Source organism: Pelodiscus sinensis, chromosome 21, assembly GCF_052426305.1.
Source record: "Pelodiscus sinensis isolate ZL-2025 chromosome 21, ASM5242630v1, whole genome shotgun sequence".
Classification (NCBI taxonomy): domain Eukaryota; kingdom Metazoa; phylum Chordata; order Testudines; family Trionychidae; genus Pelodiscus; species Pelodiscus sinensis.
This window is the reverse complement of record NC_143072.1, coordinates 11,341,696-11,365,723: the sequence shown is the minus strand read 5'-3', so window position 1 is coordinate 11,365,723 and position 24,028 is coordinate 11,341,696. Positions and strand designations below refer to the sequence as shown.

The window sequence follows — 24,028 nt, the reverse complement described above, 5'->3', positions numbered from 1 at the left end:
ATCTTAGCCTCCCAAGGGATCCTGCTAATCAATTATCTAAGAGAGTCAAAGGTACTTGTAGGTACTTTGACTATAATCAAGTCAGCCTTCAACCTTCTCTTTCTTAAATTAAATGAACTGAGCTCCTTGAGTCCATCACTATTAGGGGTGTTTTCTAATACTTTAATCGCCATTCTGGCAATTCTCTGAACCCTAACTTGCCTGGGCACTCATTAATGGATATCAAAATCACGGCATTGTTTCAGGCCAATTCCACAAGCCAATTACAAAGGGAAGCCTTAGAACTTAACTTCATTTACGGATTTGATTCCTATAACAAAGGTATAAATAAAGACATTGACTGGACTCCACTACATTCCACATCCTAATGACATGAAAAACCAAACAATGGGTACTTAAGAACAATTTGCACCTTCTCTATCAGCTTCATGTACCATGGAGACACTGACTATTTCTTTACCCTTTTTACCTCCTCCTCTCTGTCCTCCCCCCATTCTCTATTTATGGACCATTAATAACTCCGTTCATCTGAAATGGGTTGCGCCCATGAAAGCTCATGATACCATCTACATGTTTTGTTAGTTTTTAAGGTGCTGCAAGACTATTCATTGTTTTTTTTAAGCTTCAGAGTGGTAGCCGAGTTAGTTTGTAACAGGAAAACATTAAAAAATAACAGTAGCACCTTAAAGACTAACAAAACATGTAGATGGTATCATGAGATTTCGTGGACACAACCCACTTCTTCAGATGACAGGAGTTTTGGAAGTCCGGATCCAAGAATAAATAAGGGAAGAAGGGATGGGGGAGGAGGGGGCACAAGGGGAAAAAAATGGAGGGGAGGGAGAAGCGTTCTGCTGGTAAGTATGCACAAGTGCGTCAACGTATTGCGATACAGAAATAAGCAGCCTGTAAGTCGAGGACTGCGAACCAATCTCCCTCATTCAGAGCTGGTAAAATTGCAGCTAGGGTGGCCATTTTGAGGCGTTGTTTCCAGAGGTATCAATTTAGGTTTCGTAGGTCCAATATAGGTCTCCATACTCCGTTCTTCTTTGGAGTAAGGAAATATCGAGACTAGAACCCTTTTCCCTGGACACTCTCGCTATTGCTCCAATGTTGAGTAGATGATGGACCTCTTGTTTCAACTGATCCTCATGAGATGGGTCCTTGAAAAGGGACAGAATGGGTGGGGTGAAATGAAAGGAATGGTAAGACCAGAAGCTACAATTTGTCTGTGGTGATAGTGGACCAACGATGGTAATAGGGTCTTAAACGATGTTGGAAAAGAAGTGAGGCGGGAGTTTTGTTCGCATCCTCGACTACACCTTCAAATTTGCTGTTTCGTAGACGTCTGATTTGAGGTACGGTTTGGCTGCTGTCATCTGTGCTGAGGACGCTGATAGACTCATTGATGCTCCTGGGTATGAGGTTGCTGCTTATGGAAGGAGAAATCATATAATAATGCCTTCATCTGAAGGGGAGTGTACACATCCCTAGTGTGCGAAGCATAGTTCAGGAATCCTTCCCTGAGTGCAGAACCTCATCTGTTTTGTTAGTGAAAAGTTTGTGCTTGTCAAAGGGCAAGTCCTCAACCTTATTCTGGAGTTTCTTGGGGACTGCTGCAGGTGACAACCATGAAGATCTTCTCATTGCCACACCTGTTGCAGTGGCTCTTGCAGCAGTGTCTGCCACATCCATGGCGCTCTCCAATGCAGCTGTGCATGCGGCGTACCCTTGTACTATGGATTTGAGTAGCGGTCTTTTTGAGTGAGGGAGATGTTGTAGAAGGGCTGCCAATTCTGAATAATTGTCAAAGTTGTGGTTGGAAAGGTGAGCGGAATAGTTGGCAATACGTATTAGTAACGTAGCTGATGAATACACTTTCCTTCCAAAGATATCTAGCTTTTTATTATCTTTTTCTGGAATGTTATTTCTATACTGTGGCACCTTTGATCTATGTTGCACCGCATCAACCACCAATGAATTAGGTTGTGGGTGGTTAGAGAGAAAGTCCAAACCCTTCGAAGGGACAAAATACTTTAATCCGCTTTTTTATTCGTTGGATGCTGGAGGAAGGGATGCTAGAGTCTGCCAAATTTCTTCTGTGACCTCTATGATTGCCTCATCAATGGGAAGTGCGATTCTATTGCGATGCTTTGGGTGTAGATTTTTTAAGAGGCGGTGTTGTTTCATACAAATATCCTCTAACTGCACCTCCTGACTATCTGCAACATGCTTGAACAGATCCTGAAACTGTTTCAGGTCATCTGATGAGGAGACATCAGCTGGGATCACTGCCTCATCTAGAGAAGATGATGAGTGATCTGTTGGTGAAGGACCCTGCTGAGGATCCTGTGGGTCAGACAACTGACCCTCCTCAGGCTCAGAGTGTTCCAACTGAATCGTTGGGCTCTTCAGAGGAGGAGGTGACGATTGAGTGCGTTGAGGTACTGGTAAGTGAGAATTGGTAGATGAACAGCAGCGTGTGTGTCTCTTGTAGCATTGGGGGGTCCGGTCATGATGAATAGGGTTGTAGTATCCCCTGTGGTAATGACCATGGTACTGCTCTGAGCATGCAGGTGATGAATGCCTGGAAGAGAACACGCTGCTATGTCTTGTATAGTAATGCAGTCTTGGTGACCGGATGGGCGATCATGAGTAATGTAATGAATGCCTTGGAGATGAGGACTAAGAGAGAGAGCCTCCTCTCTCTATATCTTGGCTCTGTGTAGCAGGAATAGTCATCAGAAGAGACTGGGCTGCCTGCCCTATTGTAATGATGATGATGTGCTGTCAGGAAGGGGGGTGGCCCCGGTGAAAAAGTTGGAGCCGGAGAATTGAGCCCCAATTGCACAATTGCCTGTTCACAGGCTTCTCCCAGTGCCGTCGTGATGTTAGCCTGCAGCGGTGCCAGGTCATGAGGTGCTGAGGAGGCTTGCTCTGGTGCCGGCAAGCTCCCCTGATGCTTTGAAGTTACCAGTGCTGGCAGCGCCGATGCTGCCGGCATCACAGATGTTCCTGCTGCTGGTGCCGCGGGCATTACAGCTATTCCCACTGCCAGTGCCGATGTGCCCACTGTCGGCGGTGCGGCTGTCAGTTTGCACGGCCCCGCTGTAGCCAGGACCGATTGTGCTCTCAGTTCCACTCCTTCCCTCCGGGGAGCATGATCTGCACAAACTGCTCCAGGGCTACCACCTCGGCTACCTGGGCTGTCGTTCGCTGTTCAGGTTCCAGCCACCACCAGCAATGGTCGTGGATTTGTTGAGCCACGGCCCAGGGCCTGGCTCCCAGTGCATACTGCTCCTGCTGCAACTGCCAGTGATAGGTCTCTGGATTCACCCCAGGCTGGTCTAATATGGCAGCTTTCACTCAGAGGTACTATAGTGCCTCACAGGAGTCCAGGGTCTGGTAAGCCATCTGAGCTGGCCCGGTCAGATAGGGCGCCAGCAGCGTGGCCCAATGGTCAGGGGTCCATCCGGCTGTGGTGGCCACCCACTCAAATGTCACCAGGAAACCCTCAGGATCATCGTGAGGTCCCATCTTGCTACGCCATATAGGTAACTCGGTCACCCCTCCGCCGGTATCTGCTCCTGTCGTACTGTGAGCAGGAGGAGGGGCCACCTTCCAAAGTGTGGTGATTTGTTTCATCCACTGCACTTGCTGGGCTTGCTGATGGGTAGATAACTCCCTCAGAAGCTGCTGCTGCCACTGCTCCTGTCAATGGGTGGCCTGCAGCTGCTGCTGATTTGCCAATTGCTGAATCAACTGGTTTTGTAATTGCTGTTTTTGTGCCACATGCTTCTGCTGGTGGTCCGCCAGCCATTCTAACACCTTACTGGGATCCATCGTGGCACTCCGCCGTGCCTGGCAGGGGCCCTCTCTCCCTCCCCGGCACTGAAACAAAAGAACTCTACATTCCTGTTATGGCAGGGGAGGGATTGTCACTCTTGCCCACGTTCTCCAACGGTGTCACAGTGGTCACGCTGGAGGATAAATCTGGCCCAGTGGCCAAGTCTATACTGCCCCTTGTCTGGAGGTAAATATGTCCCAACGGCTGAGTCTATAATGCCCCCTGGGCTTGGGTAAATATGGCCTAGCAGCCGAGTCTATAATGCCTCCTGTCTGGGGTGAATATGGCCCAGCAGCTGAGTCTATAATGCCCCCCCGTCTGGGGTGAATATGGTCCAGTGGCAGAGTCTATAATGCCCCATGTCTGGGGTGCAAGGGTAGGGGAGTAAGGGGGCCCTCCCTCTCCACTGGGCCCCAGCCCAAGGCCTTATCAGCGGTGGGTGATTCCCACCACTGGCTTGGCAGGGAGTTGCTCCCGAAGCATGCCGAGTTCCCTGGGATACCTCTTGCTCTCTGCCCTGGGATGCTTCCTACCCCCGTCCGCTGGCTGGCCCCATCCCCACCTGGGCTGGCAAATGCTGTGGTGTTGGCGGCTGTGGTTGGCATGGCAGTGGCGGCTGGTACAGCTGCTGTAGTTGGCGCAGCAGTAGCTATAGGTGCCACGGCTGTGGCCCGTGGTTGGCGCAGCAGCAAGGGCTGCAGCGGCTCGTGAGGCAGCGGCTCCGGCTGGTGTGGCAGCGGCTCCGGCGGCAGCTCTGGCTGGTTCCATGGGGGCAGTTGCTCCTGGACTCTGGCAGGAACTCCTTCCCTTTCAGTGGTCAACCCTGACTGAGTTGGTCCACTGGCCTTTAAACTGATCATGCAGCTGGAGCATGCCCAGAAGGGCCTCAGGGGAGGGGCCTTCTCAGCCCAGCAAGCCTGGTTAATCCCTCCACTGCCAGTGCAGGGTTCGTACACCCTGTCACAGGTATACATTTAAGCTGGGCCTCTATTATGGTGTCTTTGAAAAGTTTCCATGCATCTTGCACAGATTTTACTTTTGTCACTGTACCTTTTAATTTCTGTTTAACTTTCTCATTTTTGTGTAGTTCCCCTTCCTGAAATTAAATGCCACAGTGCTGGGCTGCTGAGGTGTTTTTCGCACCACAGGAATGTTAAATTTTATTACATTATGGTCACCATTTCCAAGCAGTCCAGTTATATTTACCTCTTGAGCCAGATTCTGCGCTCCACTTAGGACTAAATCAAGAATATCCTCTCCCGTTGTGGGTTCCAGAACCAGTTGTTCCATGAAGCAGTCATTTAATGTATCAAGAAATTTTATCTCTGCATCCCGTCCTGAGGTGACGTGTACCTACTCAATATGGGGATAGTTGAAATCCCCCACACTATCATCAAGTTTTTAAATTTGATAGCCTCTCTAATCTCCCTTGGCATTTCATAGTCACTATCACTGTCCTGATTATCTAATAATCGATAATATATCCCTACAGCTATATTCTTATTATTGGAGCATGGAATTACTATCCATAGAGATTCTATGGAACTTTTCGGCTCAATTAAGATTTTTACTTCATTTGATTCTACATTTTCTTTCACGTATAGTGCCACTCCCCTACCAGTATGACCAGTTCTGTCCTTCCTATATATTTTGTACCCTGGTATGACTGTGTCACATTGATTGTCCTCATTCCATCAAGTTTCCACGTGCCTATTACAGGCAGTCCCTGAGTTACGTCGGATCCACAGTTACGAACGGGGCTTTTCTCGCCCCGGAGGACTGGAGCGGCGGGACGCCCAGATGCCCCCCCCAGCAGACCAGGGAGACCGGGAGCAAAGCCTTGGAGCGCGCCCGCAGTGGAACAGCCCGGGCACGTCCGGGCTGTCCCGCTGCGGGCGTGCTCCAAGGCTTTGCTCCCCGTCTCCCTGCAGACCAGGGAGACTGGGAGCAAAGCCATGGAGGACGCAGGCGGTCCCGCCACCCGCATCTCCCTGGTCTGCTGGGGTGTGGAGAGAGCGAATAAAGAAAAGTTATTTATTAGTTCCCTAAACAGAAGAACTAGAGGACACCAAATGAAATTAATGGGTAGCAGAGGTATAAAACTAATACAAGAAAGAAAACTAATACACGAGGAGTAACGGTAGTTCGAACTAGGAAGCCTAGTTCGAACTACCTAGTTCGTGCCCCGGGTAGCCGTGCTGCACGGGGTTCGAAACAGCGGGGTTTTAAAAATGGCGGCGCCCCGCTTATGCAAATGAAGCCCGGGAAATTCAAATCCTGGGCTTCATTTGCAAGTGCGGTATGCCTACATTACCCTCCTAGTTCGAACTACAGAGATGTGATTATTCCCCTTTATTCGGCTCTTGTGAGGCCACATCTGGAGTGTCGTGTCCAGCTCTGGGTCCCCCACTACAAAAAGGATGTGGACGCATTGGAGAGGGTCCAGCGACGGGCAACCAAAATGATTAGGGGGCTGGAGCATATGATCTACGAGGAGAGGCTGAGGGAGTTGGGTCTGTTTACTCTGCAGAAGCCAACAGTGAGAGGGGATTTGATATCAGCCTTCAACTTACTGACGGGAGGTTCCAAAGAGGCTGGAGAAAGGCTGTTCTCAATAGTGACGGATGGCAGAACAAGGAACAATGGTCTCAAGTTGAGGTGGGAGAGGTCCAGGTTGGATATTAGAAAAAACTATTTCACTAGGAGAGTGGTGAAGCACTGGAATGAGTTACCTCGGTAAGTAGCGGAGTCTCTAACCCTAGAGATTTTTTAGTCTCGGCTTGACAAAACCCTGGCTGGGTTGATTTAGTTGGGATTGGTCCTGCCTTGGGCAGGGGGCTGGACTTGATGACCTTCTGAGGTCTCTTCCGGCTCTATGGTTCTATGATAATGCTGCCATGACCTCTTGGTGAGAAAATGTGTTTTCTGAAATCCACAGCAGCCATTACAATATTAGTTCATGGTGATGCAGTGTTGACGTCTATTATCAGTAGTGGGTTAACTTCCTAGTATAGATAAGGTTTATGGCCACAAAACATGCTTAAAATGAAGTTGGGGTGTATATGAGAATAAATGCTAAAATGATAAAGTGGTTAGTGGCTTTAGAAAATTATAATTTTAGAATTCCTTCCCATGTGCACTAGAAAACCAAACTTTCTTATAAAATAAGAGTAGATTCACAAGGTCCTACATACCTATAAGGAAGTCTTTCATAATAGATCTTCTCCAATGCAGCAAAGTGATATCTTGGCTTCAGACTTGTAGCTAAATGAGATATTAACACGGAGCCACATCTCTTAGTATCCACTTGTCCCTATAAAATACAAATAAAACCCTGTGGGTTTGCAATACAGAGAAAAATGGTTCAGCACAGTTTCTGTGTTCTGTGTATTTTACAGTTTGTTTTGATGGCTATGACAGCAGTGTTTCTCAAACTAGGGATTTGTGAGCCACGGTGGTGGTGAGGAAGGGAAGAGAGGAGTTTTAGGATGGTTGCAAGTAGGGCTGATGTTAGAGGGTAGGAAGCAGGACAGTTGCCTGGGACTCTGAAAAGCTAATTTCAATGTTTCAGCCCTGGTCCCATCAGCACAAGGGTTTAGGTTCTAGTATTCAGGCTTCGGTTTCAGCCTGCACCATTCAGGGTACAAGCCCAATTCTAATCTTCAGGTAGGGGTTTGCATTTTTTTCCAGTGGGGCAGGTTCACAATTTTTTGATTCCAAAGGGGATGGCCAGCACCAAAAAGTTGAGAAACACTGCATTCAAATCTAGCTCTTTTCTGAAACGTGACTATAAAAATGGCATCTTTTTAATTAATCAGGGACTTGATCCTATTTCCACTGAAGTCAGTCAGTGCATCAGGAGTGAGCCATGTATATCCAGAGTTGTGCCTGCTCATTTTATTGCCAAAAATAAACTGTTACTTACTTTAATTGCAGTTCTTCTAGATGTGATGCTTACAGGTATTCCACTTGTGTGTGTGCATGCCAAGTGTGCTGGAGCAAGAGAAATTTGCCTAGTAGTACTAATAGAGGGTTGACATATGTGCCTCATGGATGTACCCCCTCCCCAAGCTACATGAGGTGGTGCCACTGTGACACTTCCACAATTCCTTTGCACTAAATGCCCAGAATTGAGACTAATGCAGAGGAGATAGAGGATAGGTCATAGAATAGACAACTGCATCACATCTCAAACAAATACATTTACAGTAAGTAACCATTTCTTCTTAAGTAGATGTGGATGGGTATTCCACTTAGGTAACTCACAAGCAGTGCCCCTCCCAGGAGAAGGGGCTTGAAATCTATCTAAAAAAAGACTGTAAGAGGAGTCTACCAAAGCCTACGTCTACCTGGAAGGGTTCACAAATGTATGCATCAACCACTTGGCAGCCCTAAAATATGTCTAAAATGGAAATGTCACTGAAGAATGGTATGGACATTGCTTGTGCCCTCATGGGGGAAGAGAGGGACGGGGAAGAGGGAGGCACAGATGAAGTTATTTCATATTCAGTCTTGATGCAGAAAGTTATTCATTAAGAAATCATCTGGGAAGAAACTGCTTAATCCTTCACGGAATCTGCATTAGGGATGTTAAAAGGAAGAGGAAGTTACTCATCTTGGTACAGTAACAATGGTTCTTCGAGATGTGTCCCTAGAGATGCTCCACTGTAGGTGTTGGGTTGTCCTGGTGCTGCAGATCAGTTTTCTTGAGCAGTGGTCAGCCGGATCATGCATGCACGGCATGCGTCTCACGCTGTTTGCGCTCTTTTGATCTCCCGTGTAGTCCGGCTCCCACCAGTTCCTCGAGCCCACCCCAGTATCTGGAAGATATTAAGGAAAGAATCTGATATGGGGAAAAGGGCAGGTAGTGGAGCACCCACAGGGACACACATCTTGAAGAACTGTTGTTACTGCACAAGGTGAGTAACTTCCTCTTCTTCTTCGAGTGGTATCCCCATGGGTGCTCCACTGTAGATGAATGTATAGCAGTCGTCAGTGTAAGAGGTAGGTGGGCCTCAGATTTATGGTTTGACAGCAGTCGATAGGACCGTGGAGGCCGCGATAATGTCTTTTGCTTGAGCCTGCAAGATTGCATGCTTCTACATAGAAGTGTCATTGGTTGATCATGTAGCCACTCTGCAGATGTCCTTGAGGGGAACCCCATGGAGAAAAGCAGGAGAAGTCACCACCGCTCTTACTGATGTGCTCTAGGTGTTTGAGGTAGTAGTTTATTCCTTAAAATATAACATTATGTAATGCAGGAGACTATGAGTTTGGAGATGTGTTTTGACGATAGCGGATATCCCTTATTGCAGTCCACTGTAGAAATAAGCAAACGATTCGACTTGCAGAAAGATCGGATCCTATCTATATAGAATGCAAGAGCTTTACGTACATCCAATAAATTAGATATTACATTCTTCATCGTTGAACGTGGCTTAGGCCATCAAGGCTGCTAACTCACTGACTTTGCGGGCAGAAGTGATTGTCATCAGAAAAAATACCTTTAGTGTCATCATAGACAGTGGTCAAGTAGCTAGAGTTTCAAAAGGTGCACGGGTAATTGTGTCCAGGACCATTTCTAAGTTCCATGATGGCGGTGGTAGCCTGCATGGTGGGTATAGGTTGGAAAGACCCTTTATAAATCTCTTTGTGATAGGGTGAGCAAAAATTGACCACCACTCAACTGGTCAGAGAAAGGCAGTGATCACTGATAAGATGTGCCTTTAAAGAGGAGAAGGTTAATCCAGCATCCTTGAGTGACAGTATGTAGTCCAAAACTGTACGTAATGGTGCTGTGCTGGGGGGTCTAAATACTTGCTAGAGCACCAAGAGAGGAACCTATGCCACTTTTGAAGGTAAGTGGTTTGGGTAGATTGTTTTCTGCTGTGCAAAAGTACCTGTTTTACTTGGTCAGAGCACTGTAGTTCTTCCTGGTGGAACAAACAATAAACCATGCTGTTAGGCAGAGAAGATGTGGCTGCAGGTAGAGTCAGGTTCCTCTGTTCTGAGTTAGAAGATCGAGGTGAATTGGAAGGCGGTAGGGAGGCTGAGGAGAAATCAGATACAGACAAGGAAACCATATCTGTCATGCCCAAAATGGTACTATGAGAATAACTGTCACTCTGTCTCTGGCGATCTTCTCCAACACCTTGTGAATGAGCGGGATGGGGGAAACGCATTTAAAGGGGGCTCTTCGAACTGAGAAGAAAGGCATCTCCTAGAGACCCAGGTCCGAAGCCTGCTCGGGAACAGTAATGGCAATACTTCTTGTTTATGTATGATATCATTGGTATTACAGAAACCTGGTGGGATGGAACGCATGATTGGAATATTGGTATGGAAGGGTACGGCTTGCTCAGGAAGGACAGACAGGGAAAAAAGGGACGAGGGGTTGCCTTGTATATTAAAAATGTACACACTTGGACTGAAGTGGAGATGAACGTAGGAGATAGCTGTGTAGAGAGTCTCTGGGTTAAGCTAAAAGGGGTAAAAAACGAGGGTGATATCATGCTAGGAGTCTACTACAGGCCACCTAGCCAGGTGGAAGAGGTGGATGAGGCCTTTTTTAAACAATTAACAAAACTATCCAAAGCCCAAGATTTAGTGGTGATGGGGGACTTCAACTATCCAGACATATGTTGGGAAACTAACACAGCGAGGCACAGGCTATCCAATAAGTTTCTGGACTGCATTGGAGACAACTTTCTGTTTCAGAAGGTTGAAAAAGCTACAAGAGGAGAAGCTGTTCTGGATTTGGTTTTAACAAATAGGGAGGAACTAGTTGAGAACTTGAAAGTGGAAGACAGTATAGGGGACAGTGATCACGAAATAATAGAGTTCATGATCTTAAGGAAAGGTAGAAGGGAGACCAGCACAATTGAGGTAATGGATTTCAGGAAGGCAGATTTTGATAAGCTCAGAGAACTTGTAGGTAAGGTCCCATGGGAAGCAAGACTGAAGGGAAAAACAACTGAGGAGAGTTGGAAGTATTTCAAAGGGACGTTGTTAAGGGCCCCAAAGCAAACAATTCCGCTGTGTAGGAAAGATAGAAAATATGGCAAAAGACCAGCTTGGCTTAACAAGGAGATCTTGCACGATCTCAAAATAAAAAAGGAGTCTCATAAAAAATGGAAACTAGGACAACTAACAAAGGATGAATATAGGCAAGCAACACGGGAATGCAGGGGCAAGATTAGAAAGGCAAAGGCACAAAATAAGATCAAACTAGCTACAGGCATAAAGGGAAACAAGAAGACCTTTTATAAATACATTAAAAGCAAGAGGAAGACCAAGGACAGGGTAGGCCCACTGCTTAGTGAGGAGGGAGAAGCAGTAACAGGGAACTTGGAAATGGCGGAGATGCTCAATGACTTCTTTGTTTCGGTCTTCACCGAGAAGTCTGGAGGTGTGCCTAACGTAGTGAATACAAGCAGAGAGAGGGTAAGTTTAGAAGATAGGATACACAAAGAACAAGTTAAAAATCACTTAGGAAAGTTAGATGTCAGCAAGTCACCAGGTCCTGATGAAATGCATCCCAGGATACTCAAGGAGCTGATAGAGGAGGTATCTGAGCCTTTAGCTATGATCTTTGAAAAATCATGGCAGACAGGGGAGATTCCAGAAGACTGGAAAAGGGCAAATATTGTGCCCATCTATAAAAAGGGGAATAAGAACAACCCAGGAAACTACAGACCGGTCAGTTTAACGTCTGTCCCAGGGAAGATAATGGAGCAGGTAATTAAGGAAATCATATGCAAACACTTGGAAGGTAATAAAGTGATAGGGAATAGCCAGCATGGGTTTGTGAAGAACAAGTCATGCCAAACTAATCTGATAGCTTTCTTTGATAAGATAACGAGCCTTGTGGATAAGGGAGAAGCGGTGGATGTCATATACCTAGACTTTAGTAAGGCATTTGATACGGTCTCGCATGATATTCTTATTGATAAACTAGGCAAATATAACTTAGATAGGGCCACAATAAGGTGGGTGCATAATTGGCTGGATAACCGTAGTCAGAGAGTTGTTGTTAACGGTTCTAAATCCTGCTAGTTCATGAAGCCTGGCTTCATAGGTCATGTTCTCTAAACATGGGCTTGTTTAGTTTGGAAAAAAGAAGATTAAGGGGGGACATGATAGCGGTTTTCAAATATCTAAAAGGGCGTCACAAGGAGGAAGGCGAAAATTTGTTCCTCTTGGTTTCTGAGGACAGGACAAGGAGTAATGGGCTTAAAGTGCAGCAGGGGAGGTTTAGATTGGACATTAGGAAAAAATTCCTAACTGTCAGGGTGGTCAAATATTGGAATAAATTGCCAAGGGAGGTGGTGGAATCTCCCTCTCTGGAGATATTTAAGAATAGGTTAGATAGACATCTGTCAGGGATGGTGTAGACGGAGCTTGATCCTGCCTTGAGGGCGGGGGGCTGGACTCGATGACCTCTCGAGGTCCCTTCTATGATTCTATGTAGGAAGCGAATAGGTCAATTTCCAGTGGACCCCATTGTTGGAAGATGGATTGGAGGACCCGAGGGTGCAGCTCCCATTCATGGTCTGGGGCAAAGTGTCTGCTGAAGTAGTCTGCTGTTACATTCTTTACTCCTGGTAAATATGAAGTGACGAGGGTAATTTTGTTTCATATGCACCAGTTCCATAATCAGACTGCCTCTGTGCATAAAGCATGAGAAAGGGCACCTCCCTGACAATTTACGTAGTACATCGTTGATATGTTGTGGGTCAATATTCTGACCTTTTTGCCTCGAATGTATGTAACAAAATGCTTGCATGCATCGTTCTAATAAATTGATATATAAAGTAGTCTCATGTGGTCCATCGTCCTTATGGCACTCATGTGGGCTCCTCATCCGATGGACACGTCGGTAGTTATATATACAGATGGTTGGTTTCAATGAAATGGTACACCCCGCTAGAAGATTGCAGGGATTGGTCCACTTTAAGATGTGAGCTACAGGGGAGACCAGTTTGTGCACTTGTCTCTTGTAATGGGATTATACCATCACAAGCCAGTGCTGAAGACATTGAAGATGTAAACGAGTGTGGTTGACCACATAGGTTGTAGCAGCAATATGACCCATAAGTTGGAGACAGGTGAGTATGGGAACTATAGGGCTGAGAGTAACAGTAGTAACCAATTCTTGGATTGCTTGGAATCTTTGCATAGGGAGGTATGCTCTTGCAGTTACGGAAACTAGCTTGGCACCTATGAATTCTAGAATTCATGTAGGCTGTAGTGTTGACTCTCATGCATTAAGTATAAGACCCAAGAGATCAAATGTTTGCCTGGTTATTCCACCATTCGCTGTGTCTCCACTTCTGATGGGTCTTTTACTAAGCAACAGTCGAGATACGGAAAAATAATCAAGGGTTGTCTGTGAAGGTAGGCCACAATAAAGGCCAACATCTTTGAAAACACTCTGGGTGCCAATGAAAGGACGAATGGTAGTACTTGGTATTGAAAGTGATCTGTGCCCACCACGAAATGTAGGAATCGTCCGTACGCGGGGGTGAATAGTTATGTGAAAATAGGCATCCTGCAGGTCGAGGGCTGCAAACCAGTCTTCCTTCTCTAATGCTGAGATTATTGAAGCTAGGGTAACCATTTTGAATCATTGCTTTCCAAGACAAGGATTCAACTTGCAGAGATCCAAAATAGGCCGCCATCCTTCCATCTTTTTTGGTGTGAGAAAGTAATGGGAGTAGAACCCCTCGCCTCTGAAGTCCTCTGGTACTATCTCCACTGCTCCTAGGCTGAGTAGTCAGTGTGCCTCCTGTTCTAATAGGTCTTCATGAAAGGGGTCCCTGAAGAAGGGTGGGGAGGTGGTAGGAAGCGAGGTAAAGGGGATGATGTACCATGATATTATTTCAAGGATCCAACAGTCTGATATGATGGCAGCCCAGTGATGATGAAAAGGCCTCCGACGGTGGTGGAAGGCCAGGGAACGATATGATGTTCGTGTGAGATGGGGAGATTTTGCAGACCCTCGACCAACAGGTGACACCTGCTGCTTGTTCGCCTGGTTGCTGGTATTACAAGCGTCCTGTAGACGTCTCCTCTGTGGGCGTTGCTTGCTCCTTGATTAATCAAAAGTGCATTGTTGGTACCTGGAATAGGAGAACTCCTGCTGCTTTTGATATGGAGTGTATTATTTATGACGGAATGGGGAAGTATACATCCCAAGTGTGTGCAATGTTGTTCTAGAGTCTTTGCTGGAATGCAGCACGTCATCCGTCTTTTCAGCAAATAATTTTTGCTTGTCGAAAGGAGGATCTTCCACTTTCGACTGTAGCTCACAAGAGACCCCCGCAGATTGTAACCAGGAGGTTCTCCTTATAACTACTGATGTCACAATAGCTCTGGCTGCTGTGTCAGCAATGTCAAGTGCTATTTGGAGCGCTGTTCTGGAGGAGGCATAGCCCTCCTGAACATGGATTTTAATAGGTATCTTTTGGAGACTGGCAGGGGTTCTAAGAGAGAAGTCAACTTCATGAAGTTATCAAAGTTGTGATTAGAAAGCAGCACTATACTCAAGAGTTTGCTATACTCAAGAGTAAGGTGGCCAAAGAATAAAGTTCTGTTTTTCATGTTTATTTTTTTGTATTGTGGCAATTTGGTTCTGTGTTGAGCAGTGTCAACAACTAAAGAATTTGGTTGAGGGTGGGAAAATAACAAATCAGCTCCCTTTGGAGGAACAAAATATGTTTTGTCAGCTCTTCTGTTAGTTGGAGGTGCTGAAGCTGAAGTCTGCCATATCTGCCATCTCCCCGTTGTGAAGGCTGGAGATTTTTGAGGAGCCTGTGCTGTTTCTCAGGTACCTCAGTTAATGGAATGTCCTGAGATGCAGCCACCCTTCTGAAAAGCTCCTGAAACTGCCTCATGTTGTCAGGAGGAGACTGGTCATCAGGTATGACCACCTCATCAGGGGATGATGACGACTGATCAGTCAGTGATACATCTGGTGGGTGTTCTTCTACCTCGGAGAGTTGACCTTCCTCCGGTTCTGACTGATGAGCTGTAGAGGGAGTGTTAGGTGGAGACACTGCTACTGCCTGAGTACGTAAAGGCTGCAGGGAAACAGGGAGCATGAGAAGTAGGGTGACTGTGACAGCAAGGATAGCCATATTTAGAGTGATGATAGCGATGATTAGTTGAATCATGCCAAGAATAATACTTGTAGTATGTTGGACTGTGTCGTCTGTGGTAAATTCACACCGGTGAAACGTGCCAAGATGAAATGCTACTCCTGCAGTACATCTGATGATGCGTTGGTAGGTGTGGGAACCAGGTGAGCATGGTAATGCTCTTGAAGAAGGAGGAGGAGAGTGAGGTAGGTATCTTGTATAAGGGGACAGTGATAAACAGTACCTAGGCTCATGGTGCCTAGCTTATTAACATGGGATGCGACCCATGTCATCCATTGTTAATCAAGGAGAATATGGAGAAAGTAGTGCAGAAGATGGTGCCGGTGAGAACGTAAGTAGTTCTGGACTCGTTGATCTCACTAAGGTGGATTTGTGGAGTGCTTTCTTTGGCATCAAAGAGCTGGACAAGGCATATGGTGCCGAAGATCCAAGTCCACTGTATGTGCTGCGCTGGTTGGCATGTGTGTGGACGGTGCCAAGGTCGACGGTGTTGAGGTCATCGGTACGTTTGCTGACATTTCTGAAGCAGAAGGATTTGATAGCAGCCTTCAACTTCCTGAAGGGAGGTTCCAAAGAGGCTAGAGAAAGGCTGTTCTCAGTAGTGACGGATGGCAGAATAAGGAACAATGGTCTCAAGTTGAGGTGGGAGAGGTCCAGGTTGGATATTAGGAAAAACTATTTCACTAGGAGAGTGGTGAAGCACTGGAATGGGTTACTTAGGGAAGTAGTGGAGTCTCCATCCCTAGAGATTTTTTAGTCTCAGCTTGACAAAGCCCTGGCTGGGTTGATTTAGTTGGGATTGGTCCTGCCTAGGGCAGGGGGCTGGACTTGATGACCTTCTGATGTCTCTTCCGGCTCTATGGTTCTATGATTAAGGTGCCAATGTTGTCGATAAAGACTGAGCTGGTGCTGACTATGGCAAAATGGCCTTTCTTTTCTCCACCCTAGGAGACCACAGAGTGGAAACTGTAGGAGAATGCTCCAGTGGCTGAAACGCACTGTTGAATAAAAATATTGTTAATCTCATCTCCCTGTCCTTACGTGCCCTGACCGTCAACTTGGCACAGTGGACACATTTTTGAGGTACATGAGCCTCACTGAGGCACTTGATACACTTGGCATGGCGTCCAAAGCTGGCATGGCGTCACGGCTTGTGGCACACTTCTTAAAACAGGGAGAGTTTTTTTTTAAAACTAATAAAAATGAACTATAATAACTAGAACTATAAGAACTGTAACTGTAACTACAAAGACTAACCAAATATCAATTCTACTCCTGACATGATTTGTCTGAGGAGAGATGGCACGCTCTGCGACCATGGGCGGTGAAGAAGGAACTGGTGTCCAAAGAGCATAAACATTGTGAGACGTGGGCCGCGCATGTGTGGTCCGATGACCACTGCTCAAGGAAACTCAGATCTGTGGTGCTGGGATGACCTGACATCTACAGTGGAGCACCCAGGGGGACACCACTCAAAGAAGTAGTTAATTTACTAACTGAGCAGTCAATCGATAAAAATTCTGTTGACTACTCAATTAGTCGATAGGCAGCTGGCTCAGTCCAGACTCATGCTGGGACCAAATCCCACTGCAGCTCTGCAATTTAAAACACAGTAGGAGCCAGGGGAAGAGGAGTATGCTGCTTGCCCAGCTGGCAGCAGCCCTGTCCTTGGGGGAAGGTCCCAATGGGGAGTTGGGCCCCTCTGCAGTCAGGGGCTGTGGCCAGAGTAGCTTCTGCATGCAGGAGCTTGGGAGGCGGGGGCAAGCAGCACCACAGAGATGATATTGGAGGGGAACCTGCTTTTAAGCCAGCTCCCCCTAACACTTGCCTCTGATACAGAAGCAGCAAGGATAGGGTGTGTCAAAATGCAAGTAGTTGACTCAACTACCTGATAAGCCTAGGTTTACTGGATAGTCAACTACTTGCTTACATCCCTAATCTGCATGACACAAACAAACGAGGCACAGCACAAACAAAGAGAAGTTTTTCTTCACACAGCGCATGGTCGGCTGTGAATCAAGCCCTTCTGATGGCAGCAGGGGGAGATCTCTGCTGCAGTGATACTGCAATTTTTAGTTGCGCCCCCTGCAACACAGACAGGCTCCCTCCCCGAACCCTGCCACCCAGGGCTGGCTCAAGCTACTTAGCATCATTGGCCCTAGCTTTGCCACTTCCCCTGGGGTCATAAAGGAACTTTGAAAGAGGAGAACAGCAACACTGCTCCAAAAGATCTTGGTACACCTTAAAATCCTCTGGTACTGAAAGGAAGGATGAGCCTTGCAGTGCAGTAAAATCTGGAGATGAAGACAAGGCCCTTAACTGAGCCAAACCAAATGCTGTTCCAAGGTTGCTGGACCTGAATAGGATGACTCTGGAGACTCTGCAGGGAAAAAGACCACTGGTGCCTGGGCCTGCAGGAGGATCACTGGTCACCATCATAGACCTGGCCAGAAATTTTGTCTTCAAGCTAGATGAAGGTAGGGACTTCCACAACCGTAGGGCATCCCATTGATATGGGTAAAGCATTGATGGCCAGACAGCACACAGCCAAAGGCTTCTGCCCTGACCATGGGACATGCACCAGTCCTGGCATCTGTAACGGTCAATTAGCAGCCCCTGATGCAGGTCACACAAAGAAGAGCAGAAGGATGACCATCCCTGACTCAAATTCAAAGGAGTCTCAGGATTCAGAAGACAAAGGTGAGGTGAAACCAGAAGGAACAAGTAACCTGTCTGACTTATCTGTTGGCCACAGGAAGAGGAAAGCTTCTGTTGCAACAGTCAGCAAGAGGCCTGTGGGTGAAATCGAATTATATGGCACACTTCACACACATGAAACTTAAGAAGTTACAGAATCAGCAAGTCACCTAGTAAAAAATTCAGAGGATTAACTGGAATTAAAAGTGGTTCAAATTTGTACCACAAACAATCCTAGTGCGGAAAACAATTAGTCCACAAGAAAGATGATCCTTTGATAGGCAGCTCATTATCTGAACTCAAAAACACGCATGGGGCCCTACTTATCCAATTCAAGAGCTCAGATTCACACGGGAAATGCCAAGATAAGCATCCTCACAACAGAAATCAGTGACAAACCATTTTAATGTGTTTAAAAAAAAATCTACAAACAGCTACAGCGAATAGAGTTAGTGTACTAGTAAGCTGAATACTTAACCAATTTCAACTGAAAACTGAATACTTACAGGTTTATTTCCAAAATTCCCTACATCTCGGGGCCAAGGGGATGTCAGCAAGATATCAACACCTCTGAAATTTGGAAGAGATAATAAAGATGTTTTTAGTTCTGCCACATCCTTGTTGATGAAACTATAGGCAGGAGCAGGCTCACTCTGGGATTCTGTACCACTCAGGTAGGCAATCTGCAATCCTGAGACACTGTTGAAAATACCTTTACGACCTGTAGTAAAACACAAATGACATTAAGTGTTGTAAGGCACTAAAATGTATCATGCTAACAACAGGACAAATTTTGCAGTCCTTGCTTATTTATTCAGTCTTTTCTTATGAGGAAACTGACTCTTGTAATGCATTAACTGCAGCCAGACTCCAGGATTTGGCTCAATGACTGGAAACCCTTCCCATTTAAAAACAAAAAAGTCACCCAATTTGCTCCCTTCCTATAAAAAAACAAAACAAAAAAAATACCCCAATGACATAAAAGTCAAACGTCCAACCTAAAGGTTGACCAGCTTAAGATGGATGACAAAAAATATTCAACTAAAATGCAAAACTTAAGATATTAGGGTTGAGAATTTAACTATGGAAATCAGAAAATCATATATATAGTAGCCCAGTGTCTGAGAGTCTGTAACGCCGAAATGCTGGCTGTTCCTTCTGGGGATGTGCTGTTGCCTGAAATGCTGGCTGTTCCTTCTGGGGATGTGCTGTTGCCTGAAATGCTGGCTGTTCCTTCTGGGGATGTGCTGTTGCCTGAAATGCTGGCTGTTCCCTCTGGGCGGTCCGTGCTGCATGGGGAGTGCGGGGCCCAAACAGCTGCTTGCACCGCTTGCTCTCCTGTGGCGGCCCAGCTGAGCGGCGCAGAATTCAGCAGAGTACCACGGTGGGAGGTGAAGAGGAGCGGGGCGGTGACGTGCAGCGTGATAGCGGCTCCAGGCCCCGTCCCCTGGCTGTGAATGTCACCGTCCTGCCCCCCTTCGTCTCCCACCGTGGCACTCGGCTGACTTCTGCACTGCTCAGCCAGGCCGCCGCAGGGGAGCAAGCAGCGCAAGCGACCATTTGGGTTCCGCACCTCCCATGCAGCACAGGGAGTGCGTAGCCCAAATGGCCATTTGGGCTCCGTAGTCCCCCGAGTGAGAGGCAGGAGAAGGAGAAGAGAAAAAGAGAGGCAGGAGGTGAAGGAGAGCTGAGGGGGGGGGGAGGGAGGCAGTAGGAAGAGGAGAGAGAGAGAGACGAAGTGAGAGACCAGAGGCTCAGGAGAGAAGACCGACGTGGAGGAGAGACCTGAAAATCCCGTCTTATGACGGGCTAATTGGCTAGTTCAGAAATAAGGTTTCCAGAACATCATAACTCTACCCTCTGCAGATATTCAATACTATAGACCCTTTCAGTATATGCTCACATAATAGACATGGAGTAGCATTCAATGATATATGCTAATCTGGGAGGCTAGAGGTAGGAAGGAAGAACATGCATTTCCATTCCATTTAAATGTACTATTTGCCAAATTCTATCTGACAGATGTGATCATATGAGAAGTTTAACTGTGAGGAGAAAAGTTAAACACAACTAAAATGGAAATCTACATTAGTTGAATGATAAGATTTAGAAATCTGATACTTTGACAGGCACTACCAAACAACCTAAAAGGTTAATTTGCTCAATGAATTCATAATTCTGCTAATATTTAAGGACATGATTAATTTTAAATAGGTGAAAAATCCCATTGAAATCGAAGAGATTACTCACCCCCTGAAAAGTTAAGCCCATAATATAAATGCTTACCTAATCAAAACTTTAGCTCTTACAACTATAAGCCTACTGTAATAAGGTTGTTTCTTCACTACCTAGCAAAAGCAGGCCCTGATCTTAATTGAGAGGCATTGGTGCAACTGTACTAAATTTGTAACACAAGGAGGTGATAGTAGTGTCAGTGGAGAAGTGAGTGGAAGCTTCTCCAAGGTAACTCATGTTCACCTTCTTTCTCACTGTAAAGAGAGATACACAAAGACACCTTGCCCCCACAAGGCAACAATTACTTAAAGTGGGTTTATAAGCAAGCAAAACTAATTGTATCTAATATATATTTGAGAGTTTGTGTGTCTTTCTTTTTTGCCTGTTTGTTGAAGAACTCCTCCTAAATGGTAAGAGCTAGGAGCACCAAGATTAAGAACATAAGAACAGCTGTACTGGGTCAGACCGAAGGTCCATCTAGCCCAGTAGCCAGTGGCCAGCACCACGTGCCCCAGAGAGGGTGGACCGAAGACAATGATCAAGCGATTTGTCTCCTGCCATCCTTCTCCAGCCTCTGACAAACAGAGGCCAGGGACACCATTTCTATTCCCTCGCTAATAGCCTTTTATGGACCAAACCTCCATGAAATTATCTAGCTTCTCTTTAAATTCTGTTATAGTCCTAAACTCTATTACATCCTCCTCTGGCAAGGAGTTCCACAGGTTGACTACATGCTGTGTGAAGAAGAACTTTCTTTTTTTAGTTTTAAACCTGCTACCCATTAATTTTATTTGGTGACCTCTGGTTCTTCTATTATGGGAACTAATAAATACATTTTCTTTATTCGCCCTCTCCACACCACTCATAATTTTATATACCTCTATCATATCCCCCCTCAGTCTCCTCTTTTCTAAACTGAAAAGTCCCAGTCGCTTTAACCTCTCCTCATATGGGACCCGTTCCAAACCCCTAATCATTTTAGTTGCCCTTTTCTGAACCCTTTCCAAGGCCAAAATATCTTTTTTGAGGTGAGGAGACCACATCTGTACACAGTATTCAAGGTGTGGGCGTACCATAGTTTTATACAGGGGCAGTAAGATATTCTGTGTCTTATTTTCTATCCCTTTCTTAATCATTCCTAGCATCCTATTTGCCTTTTTGACTGCCGCTGCACACTGTGTGGAACTTTTCAGAGAACTATCCACGATAACTCCAAGATCACGTTCCTGATTTGTCATAGCCAAATTAGCCTCCATCATACTGTACGTACAGTTGGGGTTATTTTTCCCGATGTGCATTACTTTACACTTATCCACATTAAATTTCATTTACCATTTTGTTGCCCAATCACTCAGTTTGGTGAGATCTTTTTGGAGTCCCTCACAGTCTGCTTCTGTCTTGACTATCCTAAACAGTTTGGTATCATCCGCAAACTTTACCACCTCACTGCTTATCCCTTTTTCCAGATCATTTATGAATAAGTTGAAAAGGATTGGTCCCAGGACTGACCCTTGGGGGACACCACTAGTTACCTCTTTCCATTCTGAAAATTTACCATTTAGTCCTACCCTTTGTTTCCTGTCTTTTAACCAGTTCTCAATCCAAGAATGGACCTTCTCTCTTATCCCATGGCAATGTAATTTACACAAGAGCCTTTGGTGAGGGACCTTGTCAAAGGCTTTCTGAAAAATCTAAGTATACTACATCTACTGGCTACCCCTTGTCTGCATGTTTATTAACCCCTGCAAAGAATTCTAATAGATTAGTAAGACATGATTTCCCTTTACAGAAACCATGTTGACTTTTGTCCAACAAATTATGTTCTTCTACATGCCTCACAAATTTATTCTTTACTATTGTTTCGACTAATTTGCCCGGTACTGAAGTTAGACTTACTGGTCTTTAATTTCCAGAATCGCCTCTAGAGCCCTTTTTAAATATTGGTGTCACGTTGGCTACCTTCCAGTCATTAGGTATGGAAGCCGATTTAAAGGATAGGTTGCAAACCACAGATAATAGTTCAGCAATTTCCCATCTGAGTTCTTTTAGAACTCCCATTTAGTTCATCCAGTCCCGGAGATTTGTTAACATTAAGTTTATCTATTTGTTCCAAAACCTCCTCTAATGACACTTCAATCCGGAACAGTTCCTCAGATTCATCACTCACAAAGGATGATGCAGATTTGGAAATCTCCCTAATGTCCTCAGCCGTGAAGACTGAAGCAAAAAAATCATTTAGTTTCTCCGCAATGGTTTTTATCATCCTTGATTGCTCCTTTTATGTCTCAATCGTCTAGAGGACCCACAGGTTTTTTAGCAGGCTTCCTGCTTCTAATGTACTTAAAAACATTTTGTTATTTCTTTTTCAGTTTTTGGCTAGCTGTTCCTCAAAATCTTTTTTTGCTTTTCTTATTACATTTTTACACTTGATTTGACAGTGTTTATGTTCCTTTCTATTTATCTCACTAGGATTGGACTTCCACTTCTTAAAAGATGCCTTTTTGTCCCTCACTGCTTCTTTTATATGGTGGTTAAGCCATGGTGACTCTTTTTTAGGTCTCTTGCTAAGTTTTTTAATTTGGGGTATACACTTAACTTGGGCATCTATTATGGTGTCTTTAAAAAGTTTCCATGCAGCTTGCAGGGATTTGGCTCTAGTCATTGTGCCTTTTAATTTCCGTTTAACTAACCTCCTCATTTTTGTGTAATTCCCCTTTTTGAAATTAAATGCCAGAGTGCTGGACTGCTGAGGTATTCTTCCCACCACAGGAATGTTAAATGTTATTATATTATAGTCACTATTCCCAAGCGGTCCTGTAACGGTTATCTCCTGGACCTGAACCTGCGCTCCACTCAGGACTAAATCAAGAATTTCCTCTCCCCTTGTGGGTTCCTGTACCAGCTGCTCCAAGAAGCAGTCATTTAAGCCATTGAGAAATTTTATCTCTGCTTCTCTTCCTGAGGTGATATGTATCCAGTCAACATGGGGGTAATTAAAATCCCCCGTTATTATTGGTACACAACTTCCTCTTCTCCTAACTTAGAGCAAAGTCAGAGTTTGGTTCTGCTAGAACAACCAGAAGTGCTGAAAAAGGGACTGTTTTCCATAACATGGAAAGGGAGGGACTGTTCGGAAGGAAGTGATATTGGGTGTGGCCACTGGGGGCAACAAGCCCACAGGTGAGAGCTATCCTTCAGAGTGTCTCCTGGGAGCAGCTGTACCACCAAGGGAATGGCCAGCAGTGCTGGGATCCACCATCTTGCCTGCCAGCAAATTAAGTAACTAGCACCCCCCAAACCCTTTCCCCACATCCTGGCCCTTGGCCGCAGCACTGAGGAAGGAAAAGAGACCCCTGGTAACCGGGGCGCAGAGGGCCTACAGGGAGACAAAAGGCCCCTGGGTGGCCAGGAAGGGGGGCTGTGGGGAAAGAAAAGGACTGTGCCAGATGGGACCCCATGCCCTGAGCCCTTCCTCACCTTCCAACCCTCACTATTGCACCCCCTCACTCCCAGCTTCCTTTACTGCCACCCCCCCATCCCAAGGAGCAGTGACTCCTACACACCTCTCTCTCCTCTGCCCACCCCTCTCCCCCTGCCAGTTCCCTGCCCCAAAGGACCCGGGTAAGTTTTTTAGTATAGAATGAAGTGGATTTATCTGGGCTTCAGATCCCATTTGGCTGTGCATTTGGGTGCTAAGGCAAGTCTCTTTAGCCGAGCTGATCTCAGTGTCTGTATTAAATTGCAAAAGGCTGTGATCCTATCTCTGTGCTAGTGTGGGAAGAAGCCAGAGGGGGGACAGTGTTGAGGCGTACACGTAGGGCAGGAAAGTAGGCTCTGTGGTATTTCAGCATATCAAGTGACAGTCACAAGGGGACCTCTGTGACAGAACCCGTCACAAGAATTTTGCAAAACTTTAAGAGTGTGGAAAAAAAGTAATTTTTTTGCAGAAATTTTAATCTTTTGGCACAAAATTCCACCAGGAGTAATGTTCTTTCGACATTAACTTGTTTCCCTGCAATTTGGAATTTGAAATTTGTCCATCAAACTCAGTTTGATGGCCCAAACAGCTCTGAAGAGCTTAATGTATCAA

General features: G+C 45.7%; 1 protein-coding gene across 3 annotated transcripts in view; it reads right to left on the bottom strand.

The window, feature by feature from the left end:
* Positions 1-24,028, bottom strand: part of CWF19L1 (CWF19 like cell cycle control factor 1) — a 93,501-nt gene that overhangs the window by 54,136 nt on the left and 15,337 nt on the right. For all 3 annotated transcript variants that reach the window (XM_006119604.4, XM_006119605.4, XM_075905000.2), the window contains exons 5-6: positions 18,210-18,424; positions 7,042-7,160 (exon numbers count right to left, since the gene is read on the bottom strand). In XM_006119604.4, coding sequence (XP_006119666.1) covers positions 7,042-7,160; positions 18,210-18,424 — 334 coding nt within the window. The remainder of the gene's footprint in view (positions 1-7,041; positions 7,161-18,209; positions 18,425-24,028) is intronic.